Consider the following 19,471-nt stretch of genomic DNA (forward strand, 5'->3'; position numbering starts at 1 on the left):
CAGCTACATTTCATACAGCCAATAGCACGTGACATAATTTTAGACTTGTCCCTGCAACGAAGCAAACCGGCCCTTTTTCAAACTGTGTGCAAGACTTCTGCGTACTAAACCCTATGCCAAACATCTGTTGGACAGTTTCTTCCTTGGCCTGCATATTATCCAACAGTAGTTAATATGGTTTTTAGATAATCAGCAGAACGGCTCTTACCCAGCCCTTGGCTAAGTATTTCTGTACCACAAACACTTCCACAGAAGCACGACAGCACAAAGTACTATCACATTTCACCAGGATGGTATCCTTCATCAACTAAATTATCCCAATTGCTTTGATACAGAAAAAGTAATTGCAATCCTTTGGTTTATAAGCGTGTGTCTCAGGTTAAACGTTCATAGCATCTGTACAGAGAACAATACATAAAGTATTCCACCTCGAATGAAAGTTTAATCGTGATCTGATGGCAGGGGCTTACAGAGAGCCCAGAGCAGCATCCGTGTGGTGTGACCTCGATGGTCCGAAGAGGCAGAGCTTTTCAGCTCGCCGTCCGCAGAGCCAGCGTCTTTCGTCCCCTCTGCCAGACCTCTCTCTCCCAAGGAAACAACTCCCTTCTTCAGTTCCCCGCATTACCCAAGGGACTATGCAAGTCTCGGACCAGGAACAAAGCTCCCGGGAGCTGGATTTAGAGGAGATAACTAGGAAAATTTCATTTCTTGACAAATGGCGGGAGATCTTTAGTTATCGCGGGTAAGATGTTCTTGTTTCCTCGTTTCTCTAGAACCAGAGGGATTTCTGGTGTGTAAGCAAGCAATCAGCTTTTATGTTGTGCTACACGAGAAGTCTCCATTATGGGTTTACATTTAAGATGCTTCGGGTATATGAAGAGAGACGCTGCCCTAGCAAGGTTGGGTTTGAGGAGGTTTGTGGGTTGAGTAAGAGTGAGTAATTTCCTTGATGTTTTCTCTTTCATTTACAGGTTGGGAACCAATAATGCAACTCCTCAGGTAATTACTTTTCTCAAAGCCAGTGTGTTTTCCTCTCGTTGCTTCTTCAAACAATCACATTAACAGCATAATCTGCATTTATTTTACTCACAGAATGTCACTCAGGCACCCAGCATTTAATGTGTGAACACATAAAACTAGAAAGCCCTTTGAAATCTTTTCTCATGCTTTCTTTTTTCATGAAAATCCCTTCCTACTTTTAAGAGTACTTTTCATCACTAAGAGCACCATATGGTTATTATTTTAGAAAAAAGTAATATTAGAATCTAGAGTTCTTAAACTTGTGAAATAACACTAGGTTCTGATAGCCAAATGCTTCAGTGTTCGCGAAGAAAAGTGATTTGAAAGTAGCCATCATCTTTATTCCACTTCTGAAAAACTGTTTTCCTTCATCATTTTCAAATAAGGGAAAGGTGACGGAATTCAGGTGTTACAAGGTATTTTAAAATCTGTTATACATTATAAGATGAAAGATATCTCGTGTAACCTGAAAAGGTTAGAAGGTAATGAACTTGGTATTTCAGATATTAATTCAGTCTGTGAACAAACACGGCACAAAATATTAGGGTGATTTTCGCATCACTAATATATGATATGATCAAACAACTGAATTGTTAATATTTTAACGGTAACGCTAAAGCATCTTCCTACAAGTGACCTGTAATCAAAAGCCTTATTTGTGCTAAAACTTTCTTAACCATAGTCTAAATTAGAATCAGGGAGATAATGCTTCCATTTTAGTCCTGGAAGCATTAAATGGAAATAGCTACCATTTGGGAGAATAGAATATTCAAAAGATAAAACAATCTTTGAAGGGAAAAAAATTTATAAATGTCAAGTTACGCTTTATACAGGGTGAGGGAAACCCATTGCCACAAATGTAAAGATTTTCTGTTTGATTTACAAAATGCATCATATCCCAATAGTAGTCTGCCATTGGGATGCTGTGTTTCTGAGATAAGAGAGCATCTTTGCCTCCAGGAATCCAGAAAACTAAGAAGGAAGTTTCCTTCATGTTTTAGCTACCAACAGGGCAGATTTGTTTCATGACATTAGTATAGAAGTTAAGTAAACTGGAAGAAGGGTTGATTCTAACATATTTAAATGCCATAAGAATCAGTCAAGAAAAGAAAAAGTAGATTTTTTTTTTCCTTAAAGGGAGGGGATGGATTTTTTTCAAGAAAAAAAAAAAAAGATTATACTCACTTCTTAGGGAGCAGGAATCTGAGAGAATTAACAGGAGGTAGCCTGACTTCCTTTATCGGCCAGTTAAACACACAATGAGAAACATCGCGTATAGACTGGAAAGATTCAATGTTTATAAAATGTTGTCTTCTCGAAATAAGAGACAGTGACATTTACATTTTTCTCTAAACATAATTTCAAGTCAAGGTCTTGATAGCATTAATTATGTTTCCATAGTTACATTTAACCTCTCCCAGCCACATAAAACTTGTGAGAAACCCCTTTGACACAGACGCTGGGATTTTCTTTCCTCTTTTATTGCTATTTATCACCATTTTCAGATGTCTTTCAAAGGGACACAATATTTTCTGAACACTGATTTTTCAGAGAAAAAGAGAGAAGAGAGGGAAAACAGGTCGTCACCAGCTCTGTTTGCTTTGTTTTTTGGTGGTGGCATTTTATACAGAATCACGACGGCAACCACGTATCAGCTGATGAAACTGAAAATGCAACAGGGATACCTCAGCCCAGGGGACAAGGACATTTGCCATCCAGTAGCCTTTGTTCTATCCCCAAACCCTCTATCATCTCTTCAAAATCAGCCGGCTCTCCTATCTCCCTGGCAATGGCCACGGTAAGTATAGCTTGTCAATTAAACATGAAAGGAAACGTAATCTTCCCCCAACAACAAGGCTGGGGAATCTTATCTCCTGTCATGTGACAGTATTATTGAAGATAAGACTACACACGGTTGTTATTGGCAAAGGGAGACTATAATTAAAATGACTTATTTATGGTGTTTTTCAAGGACACTGGTGATGTTACAGTCTTTTCCTCCCCAACTCTGAGAGTCTCTCTATTCACTTCCTTTTTGTGACAATTAAATTTGAGGTAGTGAGGGAGTTAATTTCAAATAAGCCACGCTATAGTGTGGGGTAGGGCAGGTGACGAGTGGTATAAACAACCATGCATAAAGCCATGCAGCTGTGTAAGGCAGGACCCTGTCTGTGCATGGGCAGGAGGGAGGGAGGTGAAGCCCTGTGCTGGGCCTGGGCCTGGGCAAGGAGCTGATCTCAGGAAAGAAATGTTTTCTGGGGCTGCCGAATAACATCCAGGTTTGAAAAGAACCTAAGGATCTGGAAGCTACCGATCCCAGGGACCATTTGCTTAGTTCCAAACCTGATGAGTCGGAGCAAAGACCCCCACCAGCCGAGGCACAGACCCAGCTAGGAGGCAAACTAGCAGCATCTCATTGGATCAAACAGGACAAGGCTGGAGGCAATGCCTTGGCAAATGTCCGAAGGCCCAGCTGTCAAGGTCAAAGAGGTGCGATTGGGCACTGGGGAAGCTAAGGCATGTATCAAGCCAGGGGAAAAGTACCAGCTAGGGTGAGAGATTCCTTCAGTTAGATTGCACCCAAGATAATTCTTGCAATCATAGTGAAACTCACGGCTTTTCAGGACCGTTTTCCCACATTTACCGTCCCTTCAAACTCCACACTACATTCTGGAGCCTCAGGCAGAGACTTTTCCTGGGGACCCTAAGAACAAGAATTGGAAGAAGCACTTCCTTCCTGAGGACATGCCACCCTACACCAGGGCAACCCTGCAGAAACCACCGAAGACTAGCTTGGTCACATGGGCGAGGACCAACAACACTTGTCCTACAGTTAGGCCCATCCTGTACATCCAGTTCCACAGTCTGTGCACTGCACACAGGGTCCCTGAGAGGGATGAGTGGGGACTGGAACCCCTTCTGGGGAAACCACACGGTCTCCGTCTGCTTTCTTTCTTTTTTTTTTTTTTTTTAATGTTTATTTATTTTTGACAGAGAGACAGAGCATGAGCGGGGGAGGGGCAGAAAGAGAGAGGGAGACACAGGATCCGAAGCAGCCTCCAGACTCAGCTGTCAGCACAGAACCCGATGCGGGGCTCGAACTCACAGACCGCGAGATCATGACCTGAGCCGAAGTCGGATGCTCAACCGACCGAGCCACCCAGGCGCCCCTCCGTCTGCTTTTTAAGTTGGCTCTGGCTGTAGTGTTTCCAACGCCGAATATAGCCTTCCCTTAAGGTCCTCAGATGGGACATCATCCAATACAGGGTCCCGCGTTCTTTTTTATCATGCATTTCCTCACAGGCTTCATAGGGCGACTTTCTTTCCTGTCATATTTGCAGTATAAATGTACTTAGGGGCCCACTGTTCTTTCTCATCACAAATCTCTCTGCCTCAATCCACCTTCCCTCTTTTGCTCAAATGCCAGATGTCACAGGAAGATAGGTCAGCAGGCCTCTCATGAGATGCTGCACCGGGTCATTGGCCTCACAGCCCCTGGATAGGGCCTTAACTTGTGTCTCATGTATCTAGTGAATGGCTCACATTTCAGGGGATGAAGACAGGTAATGAATACGTAATCCTGTTAGAGTCTCCCTCCTCAGTGGTGATTCTGCCTAGAGTGGACTGTAGCACCAGACGTTAGAGTGACTACCTGTATTTTAATGGATGAGATAATGTTTTTAACAAACAATCTTTAATAAAAATGTATTACTGGCTCTGTAATGAATTTCTACGGTCATTTTAGAATTTATACACAGTGGGACAGTAGGCCACCTTGTCTATGAATACAAGACAAAACTATGATGGCATATTGGCATTTGTCCATATAGGCTTACAGAAATTCTAGAAGGCTTCAGATAATGTAACAGTGCCAGGAAAGAGTAGGGCAGGAGACACGGTGGGAGGGAGTTTTCCCTCAGCATACCTTTTTGTACTCTCTGGATTTTGAACCATGTGAATGTGCAATCTATTTTTAAAAACTCACATAGAAATTTTAAAAACAGGAAAAAAAAAAAAAACATTCGCAGATGTTTCCAAAATCTTCTGGTTTCTCTTTATACTGTGGAAGCAAGAGAGTCTCGGTCTGAGACTTCTCTACCAACACAAACGTGGTGTGATTGCAGACCTCCCCCATAACTTTTCCAAGGTAATTCTCTCCCTCTGGAAGAGCCTGGGGGACAAAAGAATCAGACCACTGTAGCCTGAACCCGAGTCGATGGAGTGTTAAGGAAGTCCCAGAAGTGGAGATAATCGATTTTCTTCTTAAAAAAAAAAAAAAAAAATTTGAATTTATTCCCATTATGTGGGCCAGATGATAGTGTGTCCTTTAAATAGCAGTAGCATTAATTAAACACACCCTGGGATTTCGAGATGCTGAGCCTTGGGATTCTGAACACGTGGATTCCAGGGGGGCGATTTGGAAGCCTGACCAATTCTAATCGAGGATGTTTCAGCCGTGCAGCTGCCTGGCAAATTATCAGAGCTACTGAATCCTAATACTCACTTGAGAATGCCTTTTGTTGTCATTCTGCCATTCTTTCCCTCCCTGTTGAGGGTAGGGATGCATGGGATTTCCTGACTTGAGCACACTCACTCCTTGCTGGGATTCTGCTGAGAAAGGAGGGGGTGGGTGGAGCACCCTATGAACCTTCTCCCTCCCCAGCTCTTTTATTTCTCACCCTTTGTTGCCCCATTTCTGACACTGCAGCCTTCTGCCTTCCCCCAACCTAACATCTTACCATGAGCGAATGCCGGCCAAGGCTCCCGGCCCAGGTAAGGTTGTGGAGAAGGTAAGCATCCTCCTCCCCTCTGCTCTTCCCCCCAGCACCTCCCCGCCCTTACCCCAAACTGCCTGCCTTCCCTCCAGGGCAGTTTCCCACCCTCCTGCCCAACCAGGCCCTTCTCCAGAACCCAGCCTGGAACACAATCCCTTAGCCTCTTTTATCCGCAGTCAATAAACAAACCCCTGGTGTCTTTGCAATACCAGCCAGCAGGATGGTATTAAACAATGCAATGCCGGGAGATCAAAATATTCTGGCGGAGCCCCAGAGGAATGAAGCTCCAATGGAGGATGATAGGTAGTGGGGTGGCTTTTTGGAAGCCGAAAGCACAGCCTGGTGCCCCAGCCGAAGGCCTGGCCAACAGTCAGACCTCAGGAGATGTTTGCTTAATTAATTCACCGCTCTGGACAATCCCCTAGAGCCACATCTCAGTGCAGGGCAATGGGTATCATCCAGGTGCTCCTTCAGAGGCACTCCACCCTTCCCCAACCTGCTTTCTGCCAAGACTGACCTGTAGGGACTCCATCACCGGGGCTCTCCCTCCTCCTCCGACTTCCTATTGAGTTTGAACAATGGGAGCCTTGGAGGGGGCCTGGAGGGAGGAAAGGGAAAGAAGACAGGCTGTGCACAGCTGGCAGAATCCCTCTCCTCTTCTGGAAGCTCTTTCCCTAGGACTCTGTCCTTTCTGCTTCAGGTCCCCCCTCCTCCCTCCTAGCCCCTCCAGGTCTACGGGAGATACTGTTGCTAGCTGTGGGACCCTGCGCTGGCCACTGTGGTTTCCCCACATGCAGTCCATATCTTTGTAAATAGTCCCTGTTTTAAACTTTCCTCAAGTTAATTATCCTGACTTGAGTGTGCCATCTGTTTCCTGCTGGGACTCTTACCATACAAGTCGAAAGGCTTGCATTTGGGTGCTGGAGCTGCCATTTACATACACGTAACCGCTCTGTGTCCCAAAGCTTTTCATTGTAAAATGAAAGGGCTGAATTAGATTGTTTTAAAAATCAGCAACTACTTCTGGCCAGCCTGTTGTGCACCCGGCACTGTACCAGATGCTGAGGAATCCATGGTGAACATGATCAAGCCAAGAATCTAACCACTCTATTTGACAGGCTAGGAGAGAAACGTTTCTCAGGTTTTGCTAACTCGAAAGTCTGATTCCATGATGAGCCAGTAATTTCTAAGGAAAGAAATGATGTAGAGAAGAAGCTTCAGAAAATTATTCTATCTCAGGTTGGGGGTGCGGACAGGTGCAGAGGTGGGAGAGGACAGGATGGGCAAGGTTGTCACAGGGAAAATCTAAGCCCAGGGACCAGAAAAAAGGCAGTCAAGGCAAGGAAATTAAACACATCAGGAAGAATGATCCAGGACCTCTGTCTTCGGGGGTGTATGTGTGTGTGAGTGTGCGTGTGTATGTGTGCGTGCGTGTGTGTGAGTGAGCATGTGCATGTGTGTGTGTGAGTGCATGAGTGTGTGTGTGTGTGTGTGTGTGGGCATGCGAGATAATGATCATCATTATCATCATCATAGCAATCAGGAAAGAGTTATTCATTACAAATCCTGGAAAACTAACAAAGTGAAAAGAGAAAAACCATAAACCGTGCTTGTGTTAAATAATAATGATCATTTCAGTCATTTATTAGGACCATTTACCATTTGTGTCCAGTTGCCAGGCGGCACAATGACATATGCATATTACTGAATATAAGCCAGGCTAATCTCGTTAGAAATTATATTTGATATGAAAGTAAACGTTACATAGGTAAGATGAGTCACCTTTATTGTCACACTGGCCAGTGGGTCTGGCCTGAGAGGCCTGCCGCCTCTCTGTTCTAAGTCGGACACAGGTGCATCTGGATGGTGACACTCCCTAAGTTGGAAGTGACATCCAGCAACCAAAACAGGAGCTTGGTTTGGCTGGCAGAGTTGTTTTCATTGAATTTGAATTCTAAGCCTTCTTAGTCTCAACAGTTTTAATCTCTCACATTTATACACGGCTTCCCCTCCTGCCAGGCCCTGGTCTTTTTTCATCTGTGGTGGGGCTCTGTTCCCTACAGCATTCCAGGGCAGACAGGTTGTGTGTTCATAAAGGGAGAACACCTTGCATTTAATCAGCACTTAACGGTTCCCAAAGCCCTTTTCCATATGTCTTCCCATTCAATAATAGCCGTGATGTGGGCCGAGCAAGGGTTGACCCCATTTCAGGATAAGCAAATAAAATCTTACAGAGGATGGGCAATCAGTCCAAGTTCATGCGGTCAGTGAGGAGCAGAACTGGGCTTCTCAACACAGGAGTGGGGAGGGCTCGGTCTTTCTTCTGTGCTGTGCAGCCTTGATGTCATTTTCAGTCCTCTGCTGGGGATGGCCTGGGTTGGTGGCTCATTGGCCATGATACACATCGAGTCTGTATCTTCCGGGAGCCGACTCTATGCCTTTCTACTCCCTCTCCTTCTCTTGCTGTTGCCCTGAGCCACCGGACAAATCATTTGTCTTCAAGTACACTTCTGGGCTCACACTGAAATGCACCTGCCTCTCTTTCTTTGTAGAGACAATCTTTTCTTTCAAGGGGGGAGCAGAGGTGGCCAGGAAATAAACTCCAGCCACGGAACCAGACCCTGGTCTGACAAGGGGAGAACTTTCCAGATGCTCACTCTCCTGCATCTGTCCTTATTAGAAACCATTAGGCTCTGGATAAATTGGGCTGATCGTTCCTTTTTGCCACAAAGACTCCTCGTTCCTTTGAACCACTCCCTGTCCTTGGACACTCTGGGTGCTCTCTGTGTGTGTGCGTGCATGCGTATGCGTGTGCGTGTGCGTGTGCGTGTGTGTGTGTGTGTGTGTCTGTGTGTTTGCAGGTCTTCTCTGTCCAGCCTCCCCTCCATTATAGGAAATAGGTCATTATGTGGTCTGTCCCAGAGTGTGCCTCTGCTAGAGCATGGCTGCTTTTAGGGATACGTTATTAAGTGACATTAAATAGACTGAGTCACCTTCTTCACTGAGCCCTTCTTCATGCAGGCCCTGAAGAAAGACTCTGTAAGTGGTGCACACGTTCACACCTCCTTAACACTTCCTACTTCCTTTCTTAATTAAATAGAATGTGAGCTCAGGCAAAGCTTTCATAGGCGATAGTTTCTAGCATAAGTCAATAACATTGTTTTATTTCCATTATTTTTTTTAAATATGGTGATTTATTTTTTTTAAATAAGTGATTTTGATTCCCACTTAAAGATGTGACAAGAAGTGTCCCTATTAAATAAGCATTTTTTAATTTATAAAAGAGTAGCTCAAGCTAATGAAAAATATTAATTAAATAATGATTGGCCCACAAAAAGGACAGCAATTACAGGATGACACATACTTGTTTTTAAATGTTTATGTAAGAGAGAGAGAGAAAGAGAGAGAGAGTGTGTGGGAGCAGGGGAGGGGGAGGGGGGAGAAAGAGGATCTGAAGTGGGCTCTGTGCTGACAGCAGAGCCTGACGCGGGGCTTGAACTCACAAACTGTGAAATCATGATTTGAGCCTGTGAGATCATGACCTGAGCAGAATTCAGACACTTAACCAACTGAGCCACCCAGACACCCCAAGGATGCCGCATACTTAAAGCTGGGGAGGCAGAGAAGTAGTGTTGGAATTTGGATGCAAATTCCAGCAGTTTCTACCACTGGGCACTTCCCTGTGGAAGGAGGATAATAAGAGTACCTACCTCAAATAATTAAATTAACATAATGAATGTAAAGCACTTAGACCGGTGTGTGGTACATAGAAAACACTCAATAAATGCTAGATGCCATTGGCCAGCCTAGTTCAAGTGTATCTCTTCCATGAAGCATTCCTGAGCTCTTCAGTCAGAAATTCTCCTCCCTCTGTTCTCTCAAGGTACTTTTTCCTTTGGAACTTCACACATTCTATCTCGTACACAGTTGTGGGGTATTAGACTTTTTACATATCTATACCCCACATAGGTAGGACCAAGCACACGCTAAGCAATTACTATGCCCCTGATTGTGGATGGATTCCCCTTTCTTCACGTATTTGATTTATAAAGGCTTGTTTTTTCTGGGAAGCCTTAAAAGACCCTCTCCAATCTCAACGTGCTATAGGATACCCAGCAAAACCTTAAAAATTGGGGGGCAAGAGGACAGAGAATGATTGTTTAGTATCATTTAAAAAAAAATCTTTTTAACGTTTATTTTTTAAGGAGAGAGAGAGACAGAGCGTGAGCAGGGGAGGGGCAGAGAGAGAGGGAGACACACAATCCGAAGCAGGCTGCAGGCTCTGAGCCATCAGCACAGAGCCCGATGCAGGGCTTGAACCCATGAACTGTGAGATCATGACATGGGCCGAAGTCGGACAGCTAACTGACTGAGCCACCCAGGTGCCCCTGTTTAGTATCATTTAAATTAATATTGTACTCAAGCTAGAAACAGAGTCCTGTGTGTTTCTCTTTCCTTGAGCAAGAGAGAAGGACTCAAAGCTGGGGGAGGCGAGCACTGCAGAGTCATGGCTGCAGATGGGTATCCCGGATGCCCATGACATGGATCGTCAGTGACAGGAGGCAGAGGGGCAGAGCAGTGGCCCAGGCCGGACTGCAAAGCATAAAGGAGAGATGGCTGGCGATGGAAGGGGAGACAGACACAAGGGAAAAAAATCAAATGGGGACAACAGGGCACAAGGTTAACACACTGAGCCTTCGGGATACAATAGTCTAAGGGAACCTGGTGTGAACCTTTCACACAAGACTTTACAATTACAAATAGAGGAATAGGGTAAAATGTAAACCAGGATGTAGGGAGGGGACAGGCCCACCTCCACAATCCCACCACCTTACTTAAGGCTGTTAGATGAAGAATGTGTCTAAGAAGAATCATCTTTGTTTGAATCATTTCTTTCCCCTCTTCTCAGAAGTTACGGCAGAGCCTCTTTGGAAATACTATCCATGTCTTCAGCTATGACTGGAAAAAGGCCTATTTCAGGTTCCATGATCCTTTTTCTGACCTGGCTTTCACTTTGGAAGTGGGAAAGGTAATAGTAAGTAAAAAATTTTTTTTAAAAAACCCTAATCCCATATTCCCTAGCCATGTTTCCTTCCATCTTTATCCATATGAATGTATGTTTTCATTACAGTCATTTGTCAAAGCATATTTAATATAATTTAACATTTAGCCTTAAATGATATGAGACTATTTAAAATTACCATTTACTGTCAGGGTTATAGCAAAGTCTCACACTCCTTCCCTGCTGTCGCACACCCTGCCCTCCCAAATTCGAGGTTTCCTGGCTCTTCTCTCCAAGTTCTAAGTATCCCTGAGGATTTAGAAGGCAGGAGGAGATCCAGGAGCTCCTTTCTGGCTTGTTTAAAATCTCAGTAATTCAGGTCATCAATTACTAGTCACACAGAGATTTCAAAGACCAGCCAACAAGTTCTGTACATCCTACAAATCCAAAAGTTTGCTATGAAGCAGGAGCATAGCGAAGGTAGGGTGGAAGAGGACAGATGTCCCCAGGTGCTGGTCTACTGAAGCTGGTCAATGAAGATTCCGGCCCAGCCATGGCATCTGACCACAACCCACGTATGGAGTACAGTGTCCCTTCACTAAGCTAAGGGGATGCTGTATATACCAGGAGGGACAGGTCAGCAGAGAATAGGTCACATCCATTTCCCAGAGTTCTTCTTTGTCATATTGGCCCCAAGAGGTTCCATTATGGTTGTACAGCCTGCCCCCAGCCTCACAGACCTCACTATTTATCTTCCCCGTTTCAGGGAGGTGCCCGAAGCATTCAGATGGCAGTTCAAGGATTCATCATCAAAGACTTGTTGTTTACCAGGAAGGGAAAGGACTGTAACTTTCACAGGTAAGAGGCCTAGAAGCACTTCTTAGACACATTCCTCATGTCACAAGAACTGTTATGTGCCAAACGGTCATTATGGAAAATCCCCTGGGTGACCTCAGGAAGTAGACTTGCCTCACGAGACGAAAACGGCTCTGGTTCTCCCAGACGGATGGGATTTTGTGATTGGGGAGGACTTTCCTGGAGTCACTCTCGATGTTTGGTTGCAGGAATAACGTTGACAGTTTTAGTGCTCCACTGCAGACCTTCCTGTCAGCTAAAATGATGCCCCTGGTCTCAGGTGGGCTTACTTGAAAATATTTGATGGGAAGCCCCAAACTGACAATTTCAAGGAGGAACAAAAGGGGTGATTTTTAAAAGCCCCGATAAAGCCCTGATAATTCTCCTATTTAACTAGGCTAACAAAGTACTGTGTTTGGTAGTTGCCTATTCAAGAAAATCTGTTCAGATTACTTTACTTAGAAGTCAAGTCCCTATCATGGGCAAAGCTCTATGCTTGATATTAGAAAAAATATAAATAAGTTAAGGTATATATCTGCCCTCAGCAGGGTAAGTTATCACTCAAAACAGGAACTAAATGTATAATTTATTCTAAGGTCATGAATTGCCAGTTTCCTGAAAAGCAGAGCCAGAGATGAGAATTCTTTATGCAAGTGATTTATGAAGGGAAGGCCCTGTTGGAGAGAAAAAAAAAAATTTTTTTTTTTACCCCTCTAGCTTCTTTGGCTAGTCTAATAATTAACTTTACAGAAGACAGATTAATAGGAGGAAAACAAACATGAGCTTAATAACATGTATACCTCGGGGCGCCCAGGTGGTTCAGTTGCTTAAGTGTCCGACTTCGGCTCAGGTCATGATCTCACAGTTCGTGGCTTAGAGCCCCGCGTTGGGCTCTGTGCTGACAGCTCAAAGCCTGGACCCTCCTTTGGGTTCTGTGTCTCCCTCTCACTCTGCTCCTGCCCCACTCATGCTCTGTCTCTCTCTCTCTCTCTCTCTCTCTCTCTCTCTCAAAAATAAACATTAAAAAATTAAAAAAAAAAATAACATGTATACCTCTTGTATACATGGGAGAGACCTAGGAAATCTCTGTAATTCCCCCAAATAGCCAAAGGCATCACGTTAAATACCAACTTTAGCTAAAGACAAAAGAAGATATTGGGGGTGGGGAGTCAGTTATGGGAGATTACAGGGGAAAGCGCAGTGAACAAGCATAGGGTTGTTTTGCACATTAAGTCTGTGCCTTCTCCACTGATAGGAGTTTCTAGAGATTCAGAGCCATCCCCCTCTTCCCATGAGGACATCCCCTTACAAACGGAGATTTCTCCTATAACGTCTTTTACAAAAGGGCAACTTCTATTGAGTTTTCAGACCTTCCCTTGAGTCTGTAATTTTTTAAAAATAACCAGTTTAAAATAGTCCACATGCCAAAGTGGCATCTTGGGCTGGCAAGATTTGCTCCCCTTCGGGCCTCAGGAGAAACCTGGAAGAGTGAAGGAAAAGGAGAGGGAAGGAGAAGCTGAGGAAGAATGTGGTCTCCAGTGACACCCAGCCTCAGTCTGATCCCATGAGAGCTCTAAAGCCTCAGTGGCCCCATTTTCAAAGAACAAAGTGGGGGCCTTTGTACTTCCCACCTCAGCCGGGCACTGGCTTTGACCTGCTCCATGAAACCTTCCAGAACCTTCTCAGTCCCAAGTTCTGTCTCCTTCTTCTTCACTCTCAGAACATTTTGTTTTATTCCCATCCACCTCCTCAAATTAGGCTTTTAGACTATGGAGCACTCCTTGTTTCTCATTTCTGTGTTGCCACGGAGGTAGCGGGATTATAGAAATCATCGCTGAGTCCGTTAATAAACCCCATCACGTGTTTCTCCATCAGGACAACAGTTGTCAGTGTTAAATATTTAGAAAACAAGCAGAGCAAAGGTCTACCGCATAAAGATTGGCTCCCATTCCCTGGGAAATCCTGACAGCCCAGGATCGCTCCAGAGAGTATAATGCTTCAGAGCAGGGAGTCAGGAACCAGCCTGCCTGGTGTAAAATCACCACTCTACCACTTTCAAGGTGAACAACTGGGGACCAATTCCTCAACCCCTCTTTCTTTCTTCACCTCTGAATCAGCAGTAATAGTAGTATCTACTTAACAGGGTTGTTGTGAGGATTAGATGAGGGGACGGGTATGAAGTGCTTAGAGCAATGCTGGGGACAGTGAGTGTGCCTGCTATACAAGTCAGGATGGGCAACACGAAACGGGCCTCCAGTGCCGCGTGGGACAGACATGATGGGGGAGCACAGACACGGCGAGCACATTAAAGGCAGACAAGGGCATGAGAAAAGGCATGGAGGGGTGATACAGAAAATACGTTCAGGGGACTGGTCCATGCGGGGCAGCAGGTTTGCAGAATGGAAACCTGGGAGATAACACTGGACGGGGCTGCACTTGCAAAGGGTCTGTGTTCCTGGCTTAAAACGTTTGGATCAGTCTCTGCTGGAGTTTGGCGAGAGGACAGCGGTGGGGACTCCGGGGGGGAGGGGGTAACTCACAGGGTGGGACTGGCTAAGATCACCAAGAGAAATAGTACGCTGCTGTGAGGATGCCACTGCCAGTGACAGAGTGTAGACAAGGCCCTCTGCGACCGTCTCACGGGGTGGGTTGATGAAGGAAGCGAAGAGACCCATCTGGTATGCAGCAGGGGACTTAAAAGTGGAGGCACCTCACATTCAGCTAGGTGACTGTCCATGCCAGTGTTTTCATACCCAACCTCCCATATTGCAGTTTGTGTGCAGTCAGCAAACAGGAGCAAGAGCAGGCCCTGGCTGCGGCACTGGCTGGCATCCTGTGGGCGGCAGGAGCAGCTGAGAAGGCCACCGTCTGTCTTGTCACTGAGCACACTTATGTCACCTCCAATCCTGACTACTCGGGCGATGATTTCACCGAGAGGGTGAGTGCACCCCTGCCCGTCCTGCCAGATAAAGGGCCAATGAAACCTGAGAGTATTCTAGACTCAACATGGAAATGAAGGCGGAGCCCCATCGATGCTCCTAGAAGGGTCAGATGTGGCCAAAGGCATCTTCCAAAGAGGTAAGAACCCAGGGTTGGAAGTGCCTGCTGTGAATTTTTCCTTCCAGAATGCACCAGGATCAAGAATATCCCAGACCTGAAATCATCACAAAATGCATTTCCATATCCACTGTCTTCAACATTGCTGAATTTTACCTATAAAGAAAAAATATGTTTATGGCTTTACTGCTCAAGATATCACATTGGTTTAAAACTAAGGACTGTAAAAGGGAGGCCGGTAGCCATCCACTTTCACCATGTATGTTTCACATGGCCTTGTGTAAGATAATCTGTCAGGTTTCAGCAAAGTGATTTTGCAATGAAACAAAAAGCTCCCTTGAGGAAATAACAGTAAGTTGACATCTTATAGATGTAGCTTTCATCTTCCTTTTCATTTTTATCTTCTATTCTTGATTTATAGCTCCAGCTGTTTGAACTTTTAGAGAAAGAAGCCACTGAGAAATTCATCTATGATCATTTACAATGTGTAAGTGTTTAAGTGTTGAGATAATCCCTTTATGTTGAACCGATCTTACAGGAAATCTTCTTTCTTTTACAAAGTGTACTTCTAATGATGCTTATTAAGAAAACCAGGTCATTTTGAGAGCTAAGAAAGGGCCGAATGAGAGAAAGAAAAGCCCGCCTCTCCCTCCCCACAGCCTAAAAAGAGGCCAGATCACACACAGGCCATTCACAATTGCCTCTTTGTCCTTGGCTAATCAAACCCAGAGAATAATACTATAGAGGGCATATGCCAAGATTTCTTTTGTGGGAAGAGAATACGTCAAAGCAGTCTTGCCTCATCTAATGGATAAAACACAAAAATGCTAGACAACTGAGGCCCTAGTCTAAATTGCCAAAATGACCACTCACATTGGCTCCAAGGAAATGACTTCTAGTCTGAAAAAGGTGGCCCTGTTTTACCTCTTCTATCAGCACCTTCCACACAATGTCGTCCTGGCAATAATTCTTCCCAACCTCCCATGTGGGGACAGTGTCGGTGGAATATCTAAGGTGCTTTTTTAAGATGCCTTTGCAGAGAAAGGAATGAAAGCTGATTTCTAAAGAATTAGAACCCTACAGGGTAAAAGAAGAAGACAGTTAGCAGGGTAACCATGAAGCCATACAACGGTGGATTATATAGAAGGAGGAAATGGGGTCCATGAACTTCACTGCTCCATTCCTTCCAAAGGCTATAGAGGTAGAAAACTTGGGCATGAGTTCTCAGCCACACATTGGCCATATATTCTTGGTTAAACTAGTCACCCCAGGACTACCTCCCCCACCATCTCATATGTCTGTGTGGTAGGCAGAGGAAAGCCCCCCACCCCCAACTGCCCCACAAGGATGTCCATACCCTACCTTGTGGAACCTGTGAATTTTATGCTTTATAGCAAAGGGGAATTAAGGTTGCTAACTCAGTTGACTTTTTTTTTTTTTAATTTTCGAAATTTGTGAGATTTAAGTATAGGTGGCCTACAATGTTATATTAATTTCAGGTGCACAACAGAGTGATTCAACAACTCTGGGTGCGTTACAAAATACTTAAAAATAGGGCGAGTATTCCAGGTTACTCAGATGGGCCCAATGTAGTCACAAGGGTCCTTAAGAGGAAGACAGAAGAGGAAGTCAGAGTGTACGATGTGAGGACAGTGTTGCCTGCTGCTGCTGGCTTTGAAGATGGAAACAGGGGGGACATGGCCACTAGAAGCTATAACAGGCAAGGAAACAGAGCCTCTAGTAGGCCTGCTGACTGCTCCATTTGGGCTCAGTAGGAGCCATTTTGGACTTGTGATCTCCAGAACTGTAAGATAATAAATTTGCATTCTTTTTTGTGCTTTTTTAAAAACTTTTATGAAGTTTTAATTCCAGTATAGTTAACATGCAGTGTTACATTCGTTTCAAAATTTCTATTATTTACGGTACTAAATTTATGGTTATTTTATAATATATATTTATATATTTAATATAAATGTATAATTAATATAAATTATATATAATATAAATTTACAATAAACCTGTATAATGGATTTTAAAGACCTACCATGAAATATTAAGTTAGAAGCCTGCTTAGGGACTCTGTTGTGGGCAGATATTGAATGGAGTCACACAGATAGAGAGGACCATGTAAGTAATGAGCCTTCCAGCACAAAGAGGCAAACCCTTTCCTTTCTGTCTTCCATCTCCTCAACTCAGACCTGGGGCAGTCTGATTCAAAAGGAAGGTCCCCACATCTGCAAGGGTTTCCTTAGTGTCGCCGGAGTTGAGAATCAGAGGATCAGAGCTGAAACTCTACACAGGCTTGTTCTATCAAAGGCTAAGAGTCAAGCTGGAATAAGTAACAAAGGCCTTATGCAGAGATCGACTGTACGGTGTGGGTGAGCCTGACGCGAGAGCTGCCCGGGTCAAACAGACCCATGGTGACTATTGCCATAGCCACTCTGAGGAAGTGCTGGCACCGTTTCCTCAGTGACGGGGGCACTTGATGGCAGGTTCCATCAAGGGCACTTGATACTCCTCTCAAGGGCACCCCTGACCAGGGCCCGCACATTATGATGTGCTTCACCGAACCTTTACCAAACCCCACTCACTCTCAAAATGCACCCATTTTGAGGTCCCATTCCTGTGTCCCATCTTAAGACAGAAATCTCAAGACAGAGGTCTGAGGGCTACACGTGGACAGTAGACCTAAGTTTATGGGTTGAATTTCATCCCCCCAAAAGATATGTCCCCATGCCTGTGCATATAATGTTATTTGGAAAAGAGGTCTTTGCAAAGGTAATCAAGTCAAGGAAAAGTCACGCTGGATTAGGGTTGGCCCAATCCAGTGACTGGTACCTTTACAAGAAAAAGGACACTTGGACGCAGACACAGTCATGTGGGGAAAACACCATGTGATCATGGAGGCAGAGCTTCCATGATGGGATGTGTCCTACAAGTCAAAGCACTCCAAGGATTGCCAGCAGCCACTAGAAGCTAGAAGATGCAAGAAAGACTCCTTCCCTTCCGCCTTCAGGAAAAGCACGGCCATGCTCCCACACCTTGATTTCAGACATCTGCCCTCCAGAACCGTGACAGAATACATTTCTATTGTTTCAAGCAATTCAAGTTTCTGGTAACTTGTTACAGCAGCCCTGATACACCTATCATATGTGATCTGCAGCATTAGTCCACCCAGTGTTGTATTTTTAAACATTTCACCCAGCCACTCTTCAAAAACAACCCGAAGATTCCACATAAAAACCTGGATTTTTAGCTTTTTCCCAAAAGAATCAGAAAACCTGGCCGCACTGGGCCTATATGCTGGCATGTTCTCAGTTAGCTGACGTGGGGGCAGTGATTTCTATTGGACAAGTTGTGATAGGCTGAATGATGCTTCCTACCTGGTAAAAGGACTTTGAAGATGTGATTAAGTCAAAGACCTTGAAATAGGGAGATTATCTTGAATTTTCCTGTGGGGGGGGGCAATTAATAATAAGAGTCTTGTCAGGAAAAGTGGATGATGGGAGAGAGAAAGTGGTGTGATGAGGGAAGCAGAGAGAGAAGAGGGATCACATGTAGGGTCACAATTTGGGGTCATGAGCCAAGAATAAGGATGGCTTCTAAAAGCTGGAAGAGGAAGTGAAAAGTCTTCCCCACAAAGCCTGCAGAAGAAACATAAGCCTGCCAGCAGTTTGAATCAGGCTCATGAAGTGGCATCCATGTTGGGACCTCAAACCTCCAAAAGTGGAAGACAAAGAATTCATGTTGTTATGGCAGCAACAGGAAACGAATACACCAGGGTCCCCAATGTGCCTCTGGACCCACTCTCCTCATTTCTCTGACACACTGTAGCACACCCATTTGGGTTCCTGTCTGATGCCTGTGGCACTGGAATTTGTTCCTGCCTGAGGGTCCTGCCCCTGCCAGGTCACAGAGAGTGATGGGGACAGATTAATCCATAAAAGGGAAAGCACCTGCATTTTAGCAGAAGCCTTCCCAATACAAGGCCTTTAAAGGAGATGCTTTAACCCTGGGAACCTTGAAAGCCAGCCAAGGAGCTTCTTTTCAGCAGGCAGAATATTCACACAAAACTAAGACCTGCTACCTGGATGTTAGTTGGGCAATTTGGATTTGATCCTGGAAACCACAGGGCACCTTTGGAAACTCTTGAGCAGAAAAATAGCCTTCCCAAGAAAAGAGAGAGGGGAGAAGTACCTTAAAGAGGGACAGATAATAATTTTGTTGTGGTTCTAGCATGTTCCAAGAACTAAGGTAGGTACTGTGCATTATTGTCATTTAACTTTTGCAACAAAGCTGTAATTTATCCGCAATTGCAGATGAGGTGATTGAAACTCAAACAAGTTAGTAAACTAGGAGTAATGGTAGAACTGGTTTTGAACCTAGATCTGTGTAAGTCCAAAGGTATTTCTAGAAATCAATGAGGAGGGAGAGATGTCCCAACCAAGGAGAGGCTGGGAAGGGGGCCAGCCAAGAGCACACCAAGGGTCTGGGCTGGGATGGATGCTGGAAAAATGGAGAGGAAAGATACACTACACCTTAGCCATGATTTGAAGACAATCATGTGATAGAAGTGGAGGAAAGAAAAATAGGTCGAAAAGCAAGAGAATGACAGCACCAAGGGCAGATCTTGAACAAGGAAGACAAATGCATTCGAGAGTGAAGGTGGCCTAGGGAAGCTGTCCTATCAGCCGGAAAAAAAAAAAAAAAAAAAAAAATCTTGGGCTATAAATCCTTGAATTCATGCCTGGAGATATACATA

General features: G+C 44.6%; 1 protein-coding gene across 1 annotated transcript in view; it reads left to right on the top strand.

Annotated features, from left to right (window-relative positions):
* Positions 1-635: 635 nt before the first annotated feature.
* The window catches only part of MINDY4B (MINDY family member 4B), a 36,837-nt gene continuing 18,001 nt past the window's right edge, over positions 636-19,471 (top strand). The window contains exons 1-7 of the mRNA XM_027061996.2: positions 636-742; positions 972-999; positions 2,651-2,818; positions 10,705-10,824; positions 11,564-11,655; positions 14,425-14,590; positions 15,131-15,196. Coding sequence (XP_026917797.1) covers positions 636-742; positions 972-999; positions 2,651-2,818; positions 10,705-10,824; positions 11,564-11,655; positions 14,425-14,590; positions 15,131-15,196 — 747 coding nt within the window. The remainder of the gene's footprint in view (positions 743-971; positions 1,000-2,650; positions 2,819-10,704; positions 10,825-11,563; positions 11,656-14,424; positions 14,591-15,130; positions 15,197-19,471) is intronic.

This window comes from Acinonyx jubatus, chromosome C2, assembly GCF_027475565.1.
Source record: "Acinonyx jubatus isolate Ajub_Pintada_27869175 chromosome C2, VMU_Ajub_asm_v1.0, whole genome shotgun sequence".
NCBI classification, from domain to species: Eukaryota; Metazoa; Chordata; class Mammalia; order Carnivora; family Felidae; genus Acinonyx; species Acinonyx jubatus.